This window comes from Antedon mediterranea, chromosome 4 (assembly GCF_964355755.1).
Source record: "Antedon mediterranea chromosome 4, ecAntMedi1.1, whole genome shotgun sequence".
NCBI classification, from domain to species: domain Eukaryota; kingdom Metazoa; phylum Echinodermata; class Crinoidea; order Comatulida; family Antedonidae; genus Antedon; species Antedon mediterranea.
The window spans coordinates 28,044,403-28,061,664 of NC_092673.1; the positions used below are offsets into that span (position 1 = coordinate 28,044,403).

The following is a 17,262-nucleotide window of genomic DNA, read 5'->3' on the forward strand; positions in this document are numbered from 1 at the left end:
TGTATCACCTTTGAAAGAGCGCGGATGTATACGAAGGAAGACTTGATTTAAATAGATATTATATAGAATTGTGATAATACTGTATATTTGCAACTATATAACATTTCATAGAAAATATTTAAACAAACTATTGTACATTCACTTCTAGAAAAAAAATTGTTTTATCACCTAGTTCACAAAGAAAGCTTTAACACTGCAACAACAAAAATCATGCGTTACCCAACATGGCCTGTAATTCTTTGCCGTTGCCGTCCGGTAAATAAAGTAATGTTTTTAGTCGCGTGGAAGCGACTCTATAGTTTACTATGTCGGTTGGTCTGTCGGTCTGTCGGTCTGTCGGTCTGTCTGTCGGTCCGGTATCACTATGCGTTTTTTCGCTTTCTGACCTTATCTTGATATCAGTTTAATCTAGCTAAGTCAATTTTTCACAGTATATTCCTTATGGCCAGGAATCGATGTGGTTATGTTTTCACGGTGCGCAATAAAAAAATTACGCGGTTTACGCACGATTTAACGAAATCACGTTTGTAATCATATCTTCACAACCATGAATCACAATTAAATAAAATTTGGTACTCATAAATTTCAGGGCATAAATCATCATATGGCAATACAATTACGTGCGTAGCGCATGTAACGCATGCGTACGCGCGCTTAAAATTTTCAAAATTTATTTTCTATGAAATAAGAGTACGTTTCAGGCAATTTTAGGCGTTTACAAAATTGCCATGAGTGCGCAGATTTTTGCGTTATTGCGCACTCTTTTTGCCCGATTTCTGTTTTCTTGACTTACTTTTCAACTCGAAATTACGTTATACGAGCACGTCAAAAGTGACAGGCTACGCACGTGTAAATTTAAAAAATATAACTGTTTTTAAACATTTCAACATTTTTAAACATGTTCAGTAATTTCGGTCAGTTGGTAGGTTGGTCGGTCGGTCGGTAAACACTAAGCACACGACTGCAGCCATCTATATGGCCTTGTTATGATATACATTACTATAAAATACATTTCGATTGGCTAAAATGTTAAATGTATTGATATTTATTTTTTCTACAAGAAAAAAATTAATACGGAAATATTATTAACCATCTTCGTGAAACAACAACGTGAACGCGAACGTTGTTAATTTTAAACAAAACGAACAATCAAAATATCTAAATAGCATTTAGATATTATATAGTAGCCTGTATAGTTGATAACATTTTTATCATGATCATCTGTTTCTCTCTATTCATACGAGTAGCTTAGATAGGCCAGTGATACATCCCTCTGTTTAAGCCTAAGTGGGCCCTAAATTTAAAATTAGAGGCATGGCCTATTAAAAGTAGTTAGTAGAGGCTAGTTGGTAGTAGGCAAACACGGCACACACCTTTTTAGGTAGTTAGTAGAATCTACGTACTTAGTGGTCAACCTTGATTTTACGAATCCAATGTGTTACGTAAAATGTGTGTAATATGAGAAAAATCTTTTAATGGATAAATAAGTAAATTAGAGTTTTTGTATATAGTCGTGAGTGAATTTTAGAAGTGTTAAATTTAAAACATTAACACCAATCATTTGGTTTTAGTTTTGTTGATAGTTGTGTCAGTAACAACTACAGAATCCTCAACTACTGAACCCTCTACTACTGAACCATCAACAACAGAGCCCTCAACTACTGAGCCATCAACAACAGAGCCCTCAACTACTGAGCCATCAACCACTGAGCCATCTACTACTGAACCATCTACTACTGAACCATCAACAACAGAGCTCTCAACTACTGAGCCATCAACTACAGAGTCCTCAACCACAGAGCCATCGACTACTGAGCGTTCAACTACAGAGCCTTCAACTACTGAGCCATCAACCACAGAGCCATCAACTACTGAGCCATCAACCACAGAGCAATTGACAACAGAGCCATCTACTACAGAGCCATCGACTACTGAACCATCAACGACAGAGCCCTCAACAACAGAGCCATCAACTACAGAGCCCTCGACTACTGAACCATCAACAACAGAGCCCTCAACTACTGAGCCATCGACTACTGAGCCTTCGACTACTGAGCCTTCAATTACAGAGCCCTCAACTACTGAGCCATCAACCACAGAATCATCGACTACTGAACCATCGACAACAGAGCCATCTACTACAGAGCCATCGACCACTGAAGGATCTACTACTGAACCCTCGACTACTGAACCATTTACTACAGAACCATCAACTACGGAGCCCTCAACCACAGAGCAATCGACTACTGAACCTTCAACTACAGAACCATCTACTACTGAGCCATCGACTACAGAGCCCTCAACTACTGAGCCATCGACCACAGAGCCCTCAACTACTGAGCCATCCACCACAGAGCCATCTACTACTGAACCATCTACTACTGAACCATCAACAACAGAGCACTCAACTACTGAGCCATCAACAACAGAGCCCTCAACTACTGAGCCATCAACCACTGAGCCATCTTCTACAGAACCATCTACTACTGAACCATCAACAACAGAGCTCTCAACTACTGAGCCATCAACTACAGAGTCCTCAACCACAGAGCCTTCGACTACTGAGAGTTCAACTACAGAGCCTTCAACTACTGAGCCATCAACCACAGAGCCATCAACTACTGAGCCATCAACCACAGAGCAATTGACAACAGAGCCATCTACTACAGAGCCATCGACTACTGAACCATCAACGACAGAGCCCTCAACAACAGAGCCATCAACTACAGAGCCCTCGACTACTGAACCATCAACAACAGAGCCCTCAACTACTGAGCCATCGACTACTGAGCCTTCGACTACTGAGCCTTCAACTACAGAGCCCTCAACTACTGAACCATCAACCACAGAACCATCGACTACTGAACCATCGACAACAGAGCCATCTACTACAGAGCCATCGACCACTGAAGGATCTACTACTGAACCCTCGACTACTGAACCATTTACTACAGAACCATCAACTACGGAGCCCTCAACCACAGAGCCATCGACTACTGAACCTTCAACTACAGAACCATCTACTACTGAGCCATCGACTACAGAGCCCTCAACTACTGAGCCATCGACCACAGAGCCCTCAACTACTGAGCCATCCACCACAGAGCCATCTACTACTGAACCATCTACTACTGAACCATCAACAACAGAGCACTCAACTACTGAGCCATCAACAACAGAGCCCTCAACTACTGAGCCATCAACCACTGAGCCATCTACTACAGAACCATCTACTACTGAACCATCAACAACAGAGCTCTCAACTACTGAGCCATCAACTACAGAGTCCTCAACCACAGAGCCATCGACTACTGAGCGTTCAACTACAGAGCCTTCAACTACTGAGCCATCAACCACAGAGCCATCAACTACTGAGCCATCAACCACAGAGCAATTGACAACAGAGCCATCTACTACAGAGCCATCGACTACTGAACCATCAACGACAGAGCCCTCAACAACAGAGCCATCTACTACAGAGCCATCGACTACTGAACCATCAACTACTGAACCATCGACAACAGAGCCATCTACTACAGAGCCATCGACTACTGAACCATCTACTACTGAACCATCTAATACTGAACCCTCAACTACTGAACTTTCTACTACTAAACCATCAACAACAGAGCCCTCAACTACTGAGCCATCAACTACAGAGCCCTCAACTACTGAGCTATCAACTACAGAGCTCTCAACTACTGAGCCATCAACCACAGAACCATCTACTACTGAACCATCAACGACAGAGCCATCTACTACAGAGCCATCGACTACTGAACCCTCAACTACTGAGCCATCAACTACAGAGCCCTCAACTACTGAACCATCTACTACAGAACCATCAACAACAGAACCCTCAACGACAGAGCCCTCAACAACAGAGCCCTCAACTACAGAGCCATCAACTACAGAGCCCTCAACTACTGAGCCATCAACTACAGAGCCCTCAACTACTGAGCTATCAACTACAGAGCTCTCAACTACGGAGCCATCAACCACAGAACCATCTACTACTGAACCATCAACGACAGAGCCATCTACTACAGAGCCATCGACTACTGAACCGTCAACTACTGAGCCATCAACTACAGAGCCCTCAACTACTGAACCATCTACTACAGAACCATCAACAACAGAACCCTCAACGACAGAGCCCTCAACAACAGAGCCCTCAACTACAGAGCCATCAACTACAGAGCCCTCAACTACTGAACCATCAACAACAGAGCCCTCAACTACTGAACCATCAACTACAAAGCCCTCAACTACTGAGCCATCAACAACAGAGCCATCTACTACAGAGCCCTCAACTACTGAGGCATCAACCACACAACCATCTACTACTGAAGCATCTACTACAGAACCATCAACAACGGAGCCCTCAACTACTGTGCCATCAACCACAGAACCATCTACTACTGAATCATCAACGACAGAGCCATCTACTACAGAGCCATTGACTACTGAACCCTCAACTACTGAACAGTCAACTACTGAACCTTCTACTACTGAACGCTCAACTACTGAATCATCTACTACAGAACCATCAACAATGGAGCCCTCAACTACCGAGCCATCAACAACAGAGCCCTCAACTACTGAGCCATCAACTACAGAGCCCTCAACTACTGAACCATCTACTACAGAACCATTAACAACAGAACCCTCAACGACAGAGCCCTCAACAACAGAGCCCTCAACTACAGAGCCATCAACTACAGAGCCCTCAACTACTGAGCCATCAACTACAGAGCCCTCAACTACTGAGCTATCAACTACAGAGCTCTCAACTACGGAGCCATCAACCACAGGACCATCTACTACTGAACCATCAACGACAGAGCCATCTACTACAGAGTCATCGACTACTGAACCGTCAACTACTGAGCCATCAACTACAGAGCCCTCAACTACTGAACCATCTACTACAGAACCATCAACAACAGAACCCTCAACGACAGAGCCCTCAACAACAGAGCCCTCAACAACAGAGCCCTCAACTACAGAGCCATCAACTACAGAGCCCTCAACTACTGAACCATCAACAACAGAGCCCTCAACTACTGAACCATCAACTACAAAGCCCTCAACTACTGAGCCATCAACAACAGAGCCATCTACTACAGAGCCCTCAACTACTGAGGCATCAACCACACAACCATCTACTACTGAAGCATCTACTACAGAACCATCAACAACGGAGCCCTCAACTACTGTACCATCAACCACAGAACCATCTACTACTGAATCATCAACGACAGAGCCATCTACTACAGAGCCATTGACTACTGAACCCTCAACTACTGAACAGTCAACTACTGAACCTTCTACTACTGAACGCTCAACTACTGAACCATCTACTACAGAACCATCAACAACGAAGCCCTCAACTACCGAGCCATCAACAACAGAGCCCTCAACTACTGAGCCATCAACTACAGAGCACTCAACTACTGACCTATCAACTACAGAGCCCTCAACTACTGAGTCATCAACCACAGAACCATCTACTACTGAACCACCAACGACAGAGCCATCTACTACAGAGCCATCGACTACTGAACCCTCAACTACTGAGCCATCAACTACAGAACCCTCAACTACTGGGCTATCTACTACAGAACTATCAACAACAGAACCCTCAACGACAGAGCCCTCAACAACAGAGCCCTCAACAACAGAGCCCTCAACTACAGAGCCATCAACTACAGAGCCATCAACTACTGAACCATCAACAACAGAGCCCTTAACTACTGAGCCATCAACAACAGAGCCATCTACTACAGAGCCATCGACTACTGAACCCTCAACTACTGAACCCTCAACCACTGAACCTTTTACTACTGAACCATCAACAACAGAGCCCTCAACTACTGAACCATCAACTACGGAGCCCTCAACCACAGAGCAATCAACTACTGAGCCTTCAACCACAGAACCTTCAACTACTGAACCATCGACAACAGAGTCATCTACTACAGAGCCATCGACTACTGAACCATCTACTACTGAACCCTCAACTACTGAACCATCTACTACTGAACGCTCAACTACTGAACACTCTACTACAGAACCATCAACAACGGAGCCCTCAACTACCGAGCCATCAACAACAGAGCCCTCAACTACTGAGCCATCAACTACAGAGCACTCAACTACTGACCTATCAACTACAGAGCCCTCAACTACTGAGCCATCAACCACAGAACCATCTACTACTGAACCACCAACGACAGAGCCATCTACTACAGAGCCATCGACTACTGAACCCTCAACTACTGAGCCATCAACTACAGAACCCTCAGCTACTGGGCTATCTACTACAGAACTATCAACAACAGAACCCTCAACGACAGAGCCCTCAACAACAGAGCCATCAACTACAGAGCCATCAACTACAGAGCCATCAACTACTGAACCATCAACAACAGAGCCCTCAACTACTGAGCCATCAACTACAGAGCCCTCAACTACTGAGTCATCAACAACAGAGCCATCAACAACAGAGCCCTCAACTACTGAGGCATCAACCACACAACTATCTACTACTGAAGCATCAACTACTGAAGCATCTACTACAGAACCATCAACAACGAAGCCCTCAACTACTGTGCCTTCAACCACAGAACCATTTACTACTGAACTATCAACGACAGAGCCATCTACTACAGAGCCATCGACTACTGAACCCTTAAATACTGAACCATCAACAACAGAGCCCTCAACTACTGAGTCATCAACTACGGAGCCCTCAACCACAGAGCCATCAACTACTGAGCCCTCAACCACAGGACCGTCAACTACTGAACCATCGACAACAGAGCCATCTACTACAGAGCCATCGACTACTGAACTATCTACTACAGAGCCATCGACTACTGAACCATCTACTACTGAACCCTCAACTACTGAACCATCTACTACAGAACCATCAACAACGGAGCCCTCAACTACTCTACCATCAACAACAGAGCCCTCAACTACTGATCCATCAACAACAGAGCCCTCAACTACTGCGCTATCAACTAACGAGCCCTCAACTACTGAGCCATCAACCACAGAATCATCTACTACTGAACCATCAACGACAGAGCCATCTACTACAGAGCCATCGACTACTGAACCCTCAACTACTCAGCCATCAACTACAGAGCCTTCAACTACAGAACCATCAACTACAGAGCCCTCAACAACAGATCCATCTACTACAGAGCTCTCAACTACTGAGGCATCAACCACACAACCATCTACTACTGAAGCATCTACTACTGAAGCATCTACTACAGAACCATCAACAACGGAGCCCTCAACTACTGTGCCATCAACCAAAGAACCATCTACTACTGAACCATCTACTACTGAACCATCAACGACAGAGCCATCTACTACAGAGCCATCGACTACTGAACCCTCAACTACTGAGCCATCAACTACAGAGCCCTCAACTACTGAACCATCTACTACAGAACCATCAACAACAGAGCCCTCAACAACAGAGCCCTCAACTACTGAGCCATCAACAACAGAGCCATCTACTACAGAGCCATCGACTACTGAACCCTCAACTACTGAACCCTCAACCACTGAACCTTTTACTACTGAACCATCAACAACACAGCCCTCAACTACTGACTCATCAACTACGGAGCCCTCAACCACAGAGCAATCAACTACTGAGCCTTCAACCACAGAACCTTCAACTACTGAACCATCGACAACAGATACATCTACTACAGAGCCATCGACTACTGAACCATCTACTACTGAACTCTCAACTACTGAACCATCTACTACTGAACCCTCAACTACTGAACCATCTACTACAGAACCATCAACAACGGAGCCCTCAACTAGTGAACCATCAACAACAGAGCTCTCAACTATTGATCCATCAACTACAGAGCCCTCAACTACTGAGCTATCAACTACAGAGCCCTCAACTACTGAGCTATCAACCACAGAACCATCTACTACTGTACCATCAACGACAGAGCCATTTACTACAGAGCCATCGACTACTGAACCCTCAACTACTGAGCCATCAACTACAGAGCCCTCAACTACTGAACCATCTACTACAGAACCATCAACAACAGAACCCTCAACGACACAGCCCTCAACAACAGAGCCCTCAACTACAGAGCCATCAACTACAGAGCCCTCAACTACTGAACCATCAACAACAGAGCCATCTACTACAGAACCATCTACTACTGAACCATCAACAACAGAGCTCTCAACTACTGAGCCATCAACTACAGAGTCCTCAACCACAGAGCCATCGACTACTGAGCGTTCAACTACAGAGCCTTCAACTACTGAGCCATCAACCACAGAGCCATCAACTACTGAGCCATCAACCACAGAGCAATTGACAACAGAGCCATCTACTACAGAGCCATCGACTACTGAACCATCAACGACAGAGCCCTCAACAACAGAGCCATCAACTACAGAGCCCTCGACTACTGAACCATCAACAACAGAGCCCTCAACTACTGAGCCATCGACTACTGAGCCTTCGACTACTGAGCCTTCAACTACAGAGCCCTCAACTACTGAGCCATCAACCACAGAACCATCGACTACTGAACCATCGACAACAGAGCCATCTACTACAGAGCCATCGACCACTGAAGGATCTACTACTGAACCCTCGACTACTGAACCATTTACTACAGAACCATCAACTACGGAGCCCTCAACCACAGAGCCATCGACTACTGAACCTTCAACTACAGAACCATCTACTACTGAGCCATCGACTACAGAGCCCTCAACTACTGAGCCATCGACCACAGAGCCCTCAACTACTGAGCCATCCACCACAGAGCCATCTACTACTGAACCATCTACTACTGAACCATCAACAACAGAGCACTCAACTACTGAGCCATCAACAACAGAGCCCTCAACTACTGAGCCATCAACCACTGAGCCATCTACTACAGAACCATCTACTACTGAACCATCAACAACAGAGCTCTCAACTACTGAGCCATCAACTACAGAGTCCTCAACCACAGAGCCATCGACTACTGAGAGTTCAACTACAGAGCCTTCAACTACTGAGCCATCAACCACAGAGCCATCAACTACTGAGCCATCAACCACAGAGCAATTGACAACAGAGCCATCTACTACAGAGCCATCGACTACTGAACCATCAACGACAGAGCCCTCAACAACAGAGCCATCAACTACAGAGCCCTCGACTACTGAACCATCAACAACAGAGCCCTCAACTACTGAGCCATCGACTACTGAGCCTTCGACTACTGAGCCTTCAACTACAGAGCCCTCAACTACTGAACCATCAACCACAGAACCATCGACTACTGAACCATCGACAACAGAGCCATCTACTACAGAGCCATCGACCACTGAAGGATCTACTACTGAACCCTCGACTACTGAACCATTTACTACAGAACCATCAACTACGGAGCCCTCAACCACAGAGCCATCGACTACTGAACCTTCAACTACAGAACCATCTACTACTGAGCCATCGACTACAGAGCCCTCAACTACTGAGCCATCGACCACAGAGCCCTCAACTACTGAGCCATCCACCACAGAGCCATCTACTACTGAACCATCTACTACTGAACCATCAACAACAGAGCACTCAACTACTGAGCCATCAACAACAGAGCCCTCAACTACTGAGCCATCAACCACTGAGCCATCTACTACAGAACCATCTACTACTGAACCATCAACAACAGAGCTCTCAACTACTGAGCCATCAACTACAGAGTCCTCAACCACAGAGCCATCGACTACTGAGCGTTCAACTACAGAGCCTTCAACTACTGAGCCATCAACCACAGAGCCATCAACTACTGAGCCATCAACCACAGAGCAATTGACAACAGAGCCATCTACTACAGAGCCATCGACTACTGAACCATCAACGACAGAGCCCTCAACAACAGAGCCATCTACTACAGAGCCATCGACTACTGAACCATCAACTACTGAACCATCGACAACAGAGCCATCTACTACAGAGCCATCGACTACTGAACCATCTACTACTGAACCATCTAATACTGAACCCTCAACTACTGAACTTTCTACTACTAAACCATCAACAACAGAGCCCTCAACTACTGAGCCATCAACTACAGAGCCCTCAACTACTGAGCTATCAACTACAGAGCTCTCAACTACTGAGCCATCAACCACAGAACCATCTACTACTGAACCATCAACGACAGAGCCATCTACTACAGAGCCATCGACTACTGAACCCTCAACTACTGAGCCATCAACTACAGAACCCTCAACTACTGAACCATCTACTACAGAACCATCAACAACAGAACCCTCAACGACAGAGCCCTCAACAACAGAGCCCTCAACTACAGAGCCATCAACTACAGAGCCCTCAACTACTGAACCATCAACAACAGAGCCCTCAACTACTGAACCATCAACTACAAAGCCCTCAACTACTGAGCCATCAACAACAGAGCCATCTACTACAGAGCCCTCAACTACTGAGGCATCAACCACACAACCATCTACCACTGAAGCATCTACTACAGAACCATCAACAACGGAGCCCTCAACTACTGTGCCATCAACCACAGAACCATCTACTACTGAATCATCAATGACAGAGCCATCTACTACAGAGCCATTGACTACTGAACCCTCAACTACTGAACAGTCAACTACTGAACCTTCTACTACTGAACGCTCAACTACTGAACCATCTACTACAGAACCATCAACAACGGAGCCCTCAACTACCGAGCCATCAACAACAGAGCCCTCAACTACTGAGCCATCAACTACTGAACCATCTACTACAGAACCATCAACAACAGAACCCTCAACGACAGAGCCCTCAACAACAGAGCCCTCAACTACAGAGCCATCAACTACAGAGCCCTCAACTACTGAGCCATCAACTACAGAGCCCTCAACTACTGAGCTATCAACTACAGAGCTCTCAACTACGGAGCCATCAACCACAGGACCATCTACTACTGAACCATCAACGACAGAGCCATCTACTACAGAGCCATCGACTACTGAACCGTCAACTACTGAGCCATCAACTACAGAGCCCTCAACTACTGAACCATCTACTACAGAACCATCAACAACAGAACCCTCAACGACAGAGCCCTCAACAACAGAGCCCTCAACTACAGAGCCATCAACTACAGAGCCCTCAACTACTGAACCATCAACAACAGAGCCCTCAACTACTGAACCATCAACTACAAAGCCATCAACAACAGAGCCATCTACTACAGAGCCCTCAACTACTGAGGCATCAACCACACAACCATCTACTACTGAAGCATCTACTACAGAACCATCAACAACGGAGCCCTCAACTACTGTACCATCAACCACAGAACCATCTACTACTGAATCATCAACGACAGAGCCATCTACTACAGAGCCATTGACTACTGAACCCTCAACTACTGAACAGTCAACTACTGAACCTTCTACTACTGAACGCTCAACTACTGAACCATCTACTACAGAACCATCAACAACGGAGCCCTCAACTACCGAGCCATCAACAACAGAGCCCTCAACTACTGAGCCATCAACTACAGAGCACTCAACTACTGACCTATCAACTACAGAGCCCTCAACTACTGAGTCATCAACCACAGAACCATCTACTACTGAACCACCAACGACAGAGCCATCTACTACAGAGCCATCGACTACTGAACCCTCAACTACTGAGCCATCAACTACAGAACCCTCAACTACTGGGCTATCTACTACAGAACTATCAACAACAGAACCCTCAACGACAGAGCCCTCAACAACAGAGCCCTCAACTACAGAGCCATCAACTACAGAGCCATCAACTACTGAACCATCAACAACAGAGCCCTCAACTACTGAGCCATCAACTACAGAGCCCTCAACTACTGAGCCATCAACAACAGAGCCATCAACAACAGAGCCCTCAACTACTGAGGCATCAACCACACAACTATCTACTACTGAAGCATCAACTACTGAAGCATCTACTACAGAACCATCAACAACGGAGCCCTCAACTACTGTGCCATCAACCAAAGAACCATCTACTACTGAACCATCAACGACAGAGCCATCTACTACAGAGCCATCGACTACTGAACCCTCAACTACTGAGCCATCAACTACAGAGCCCTCAACTACTGAACCATCTACTACAGAACCATCAACAACAGAGCCCTCAACAACAGAGCCCTCAACTACTGAGCCATCAACAACAGAGCCATCTACTATAGAGCCATCGACTACTGAACCCTCAACTACTGAACCCTCAACCACTGAACCTTTTACTACTGAACCATCAACAACAGAGCCCTCAACTACTGAACCATCAACTACGGAGCCCTCAACCACAGAGCAATCAACTACTGAGCCCTCAACCACAGAACCTTCAACTACTGAACCATCGACAACAGAGACATCTACTACAGAGCCATCGACTACTGAACCATCTACTACTGAACCCTCAACTACTGAACCATCTACTACTGAACCCTCAACTACTGAACCATCTACTACAGAACCATCAACAACGGAGCCCTCAACTACTGTACCATCAACAACAGAGCCCTCAACTACTGATCCATCAACAACAGAGCCCTCAACTACTGACCTATCAACTACAGAGCCCTCAACTACTGAGCCATCAACCACAGAACCATCTACTACTGAACCACCAACGACAGAGCCATCTACTACAGAGCCATCGACTACTGAACCCTCAACTACTGAGCCATCAACTACAGAACCCTCAGCTACTGGGATATCTACTACAGAACTATCAACAACAGAACCCTCAACGACAGAGCCCTCAACAACAGAGCCATCAACTACAGAGCCATCAACTACAGAGCCATCAACTACTGAACCATCAACAACAGAGCCCTCAACTACTGAGCCATCAACTACAGAGCCCTCAACTACTGAGTCATCAACAACAGAGCCATCAACAACAGAGCCCTCAACTACTGAGGCATCAACCACACAACTATCTACTACTGAAGCATCAACTACTGAAGCATCTACTACAGAACCATCAACAACGAAGCCCTCAACTACTGTGCCATCAACCACAGAACCATTTACTACTGAACTATCAACGACAGAGCCACCTACTACAGAGCCATCGACTACTGAACCTTCAACTACTGTGTCCTCAACTATTGAAACCTTAACTACTGAGCTGTCGACTATTGAACCACCAACTACAGAACCATCAACTACTGAAGGATCAATAACTATGTCCTCAACTACAGAGCCTTTGACTACTGGGCCCTCTACTACTGGATTCTCGACTACTGAACCATCCACTGCAGAGCGTTTTACTACTGAGCATTCAACTACCGTGCCATCCACTACAGAGCGTTTGACTACTGAGCCTTCGACAACAGTGCCGTTGACTACTAAGACATTAACGACAGAATTATCAACTACAGAGCTGTCAACTATGGCAGGTAAGTCTTGAAATTGCTATGATTATTGGCCTTTTTTAATTTTTAATTCAGTCAATTTAAATATATCTACAGTTTATACAGTTATTGGCACTGAACAAATGCTCTTACATGCTTTTATTTTGACTGTTCTTTAGAGTTCTTTGCTCTGAAGTTGTTAAGTTATGAATTGTACTTGATTTACAACATATTTAAATTCTAGTTTCCATATGCATGATTGGACTGCGTCTATGCCCCAAAACAACAAACATTTGCATGCCGAGCACTTGGTTTTGTGATGGGGAGCATGATTGCCCTGACGGTGAAGACGAGACTGAAGATTCTGGTTGTTGTAAGTTTATGCTAAACATCGGATTTTTAAATAATAGTAATTTTGTAAGTTGTCCTAATGTGTTTCCACCTCCACAATATTCGTTACTGGTATGCACGGATTTGCAAGATATACAGAATGTTTATTAAAGTTATGTTCCCAAAAAGCATAATGAAGATTATTGACATAAGACTTTGCTGCTGTAATTCTGTAGAAAAAAAAAATGATTTCACTATAAAATATATAAACGGTTAAATTTAACAGCCAATGGGCTTCTGGTTGACTATTTTTTGTTATACCTGACGATGTCACACATTTTATAGTGATAGTGAACCTGTTCAATGTTATGTAAATTATATTTCATCATAAAGTGCCCTATCCAATAATTTACATTATTTATATCACATACTACAATAATTTTACCATGAATGGATGACTAGCAGGAAATCTAATAGACCAAACCCAGTACCGTTTTAATTTCGATCATTCGGGAAATCTCCTCTTGATATATATTCATGTTGTCCGTTCAATAGTTCACTACGCAGGCAGAACCAAGGATGACCAAATCATATTAAATATCATTTATTCATCATCGTTATCATCAAAATATAAAGAAAAATCAGAATTATAAAAACAGGTCGATGAAAAGGAAACACAAAAATACAAAATCTCTCTCGAAATAAAATCGAAATGAGCTTGATGATAGTGTACCCTTAAAATTACAAGAACATTGAAAAAAAAACTCATAATCATACTAAATAACATTTTAACAAATAAATACACTTTAACACTTTACCCAAAACGACTGCTTTAAATAATTTAAAATGATAATAGATGTTTTTATATTAAAGTTCAGTTAAGTTTACATGTTGTAATTCTTAGTTCAGTTCAGACGATGCATTGGGATAACCATGAAGACATTTCTTTCTTAAATTGCATTTCTGCTACCTTTCTATGTTATACTCCGGATATATTTAAGTATTGATTTCGTTGTGTTGCACAATAATATGTATACCCGCTGCTAAATTTCAATGTATGACATTGTATTTTTTTTATGTTTTTTTTGCATTTTGTAGATTGTTTGGAAAATGAATTGCGTTGTGGAAATACGATTTGTATGGATGAAGCAAAGTTTTGTGATGGATATCCTTTCGATTGTAAAATTCCATTTAATTACGATGAAACTGGTCCACTTTGTGAAGGTACTATAAAGGTTCTTTAACACCTGCTTTGGGTTCGACTCGGCTCCTGCAAGTATACACTCGGTACAACAGTCTGGCGCGAACTGGAGCCGGAGCCGGGACGAGCCTGTAGTGCATTGACATGTTTAAGGTATAGCTAGTGTTTGACTATTTATTTATATCTCTGAGATGATTTCATCTTATGTATTTGTTTATATTCTAGAATATTGTGACCCACCAGTGCCGCTGTCTAATGGTTGGCAAACAAGTCCCACAGTTAAACTCCGATACGAAAATGGCACCCAGTTTACATTTCAATGTAATGATGGGTATACCTTGATTTATCCTGTACCTCTTGTATGTTTAAATGGTGAATTGGTCAACAATCAGCCAAACTGTTATCGTAAGTTTGTAACAATTATAAAGTTAAGTTTTGAAGTTTCGAGTAACTTTCAATTAAAACAGTATTGTTCTTTTACAACTGTACATGCATCTATATAAGAAATATAAAATAAACGATAAAAAGAAGTAATTAAAATAATTATTTTAATTCAATTCCGCATACACCACCCATATACATGATTAAATTTGGGTAAAATTACGGTAAAACTAAACGAACGAACCATCACGTATCTTTAAGCTAATATGCACCCCTGACAAAATAATAAATATTGACTATGTTAACACTAGCTGCTTTTAATATTGCATTTTTAATTTAACTTTAATTTTACCAACTTAGTGAAGTGTTCTAAACCAACTGCTGTAGAAAATGGTGAATGGACTGGAGAGGCAATTGTTGAACACGGTGATAGCGTCTCTGTTACCTGCAACGATGGGTATACACTGCAGCCACCGATGCCAATAGAATATACATGCAACGATGGCATTTTTGATCCATCAGAGAGTGATGGAGAGAGCTTCTCAAAAAATTCTGGAAAACAGTGCAGAGGTAAGTATGTGAATGTTTTAAAGAAGCTTTACTTTACGAGCGATTTCTCTCCTCATTTTAAACCCTATTTGATGTATTCATAATATATAGAAGTGTGGTTCCATTATATAGTTATGTAAAAGGCTACTAAACGATTAAACACATATTTGCATTTTAGATATTAATGAATGTGAAAATGGAGAGAATGACTGTGATGAAAATGCTATATGTACAAATAATGTGGGCTCTTACACATGTGCTTGTAATGAAGGATTTTCGGGTGATGGTATGACATGCTCAGGTAATGTACTGCCCTCAAATTAATAATCTCACTCTCAGTAATTATTAAAACAGTGTTCTATCGAAGCCAGTTTTACCGGAATGAATTGCTTTCATTAAATATGGTATAAGAAAGTATAACATACAATAAACCCTAATTGCCTTGTAAATTAGTTGTATGCGTAAAACAAGAACATTTTTGTATTAGACTTCAGATACATTTGTACTCAGTATTCAGTTTCTCACTTAATTGTCTGGAAATAATTTATAAAATTTAAACATCACTTTGAAAAGAACAATACATTTTCTTTTCTATAATTTTACCCAAACAAAAATTGCAAAATATTATTGTCAAACGTTACTCTATTTGTCTTTCATAGTCATATTTTGGATTTTTTCACATTTTAATAATTATTAAGAAGGTATCAAGATACCATAAGACCTGTTTGATTTTATTGTCTTGTTTTGTCCTGCATATGATTGGTTCTCCAAGCTGTGACCTGGGATGTTTTTTCACTCTTATGTTTTTTTAAATAAAGGATGATTTGACGAGATGCTGAACCATGTTTTCTTGGTTGCAGATTTATTTGTTTTGAAACAAACCAAAGCTTCTAACATTTATTGTATTTATTTTCAATTGTAAACAGATATTAATGAATGTAATGGTGATTTTGAATGCTCTGAATTTGCTGATTGTGTAAATACTATTGGATCTTATGACTGCGAATGTAGGGAAAACTATGGCGGTGATGGGAAGTACTGTTATGGTGAGAATGTTTGTTTTGTTTAATTGGTAGATCAACACGATTGCGCTCAATCACTCATTTAGCAGTAAACTATAGACTGACGCATCTCTGTTTTCTGACATGCATTAATTTGCATCAGTAATGGCTTAAAGTCAGCTGGGTTACTTGATTGTCAAGACCAAGACAAATACTGGTAACCGAAAATCTTTTACCCATCTCACTTATATTCCCAATGGTCTTGACTATTTTGCATTATCATTCATGTGGACGATCAAAGGACATCATCATATCATCATGATAACGTCTAAAAGGTATTTTTTAACCATATTTAATG

General features: G+C 42.7%; 1 protein-coding gene across 1 annotated transcript in view; it reads left to right on the forward strand.

The window, feature by feature from the left end:
* LOC140047753 (uncharacterized) overlaps positions 1–17,262 on the forward strand; it is a 53,165-nt gene that overhangs the window by 13,854 nt on the left and 22,049 nt on the right. The window contains exons 2-11 of the mRNA XM_072092787.1: positions 1,572–10,273; positions 10,601–10,860; positions 11,465–11,565; positions 11,775–13,487; positions 13,687–13,815; positions 14,871–14,996; positions 15,199–15,378; positions 15,715–15,924; positions 16,082–16,204; positions 16,830–16,949. Of these exons, the coding sequence (XP_071948888.1) occupies positions 1,572–10,273; positions 10,601–10,860; positions 11,465–11,565; positions 11,775–13,487; positions 13,687–13,815; positions 14,871–14,996; positions 15,199–15,378; positions 15,715–15,924; positions 16,082–16,204; positions 16,830–16,949 (11,664 nt within the window). The remainder of the gene's footprint in view (positions 1–1,571; positions 10,274–10,600; positions 10,861–11,464; positions 11,566–11,774; positions 13,488–13,686; positions 13,816–14,870; positions 14,997–15,198; positions 15,379–15,714; positions 15,925–16,081; positions 16,205–16,829; positions 16,950–17,262) is intronic.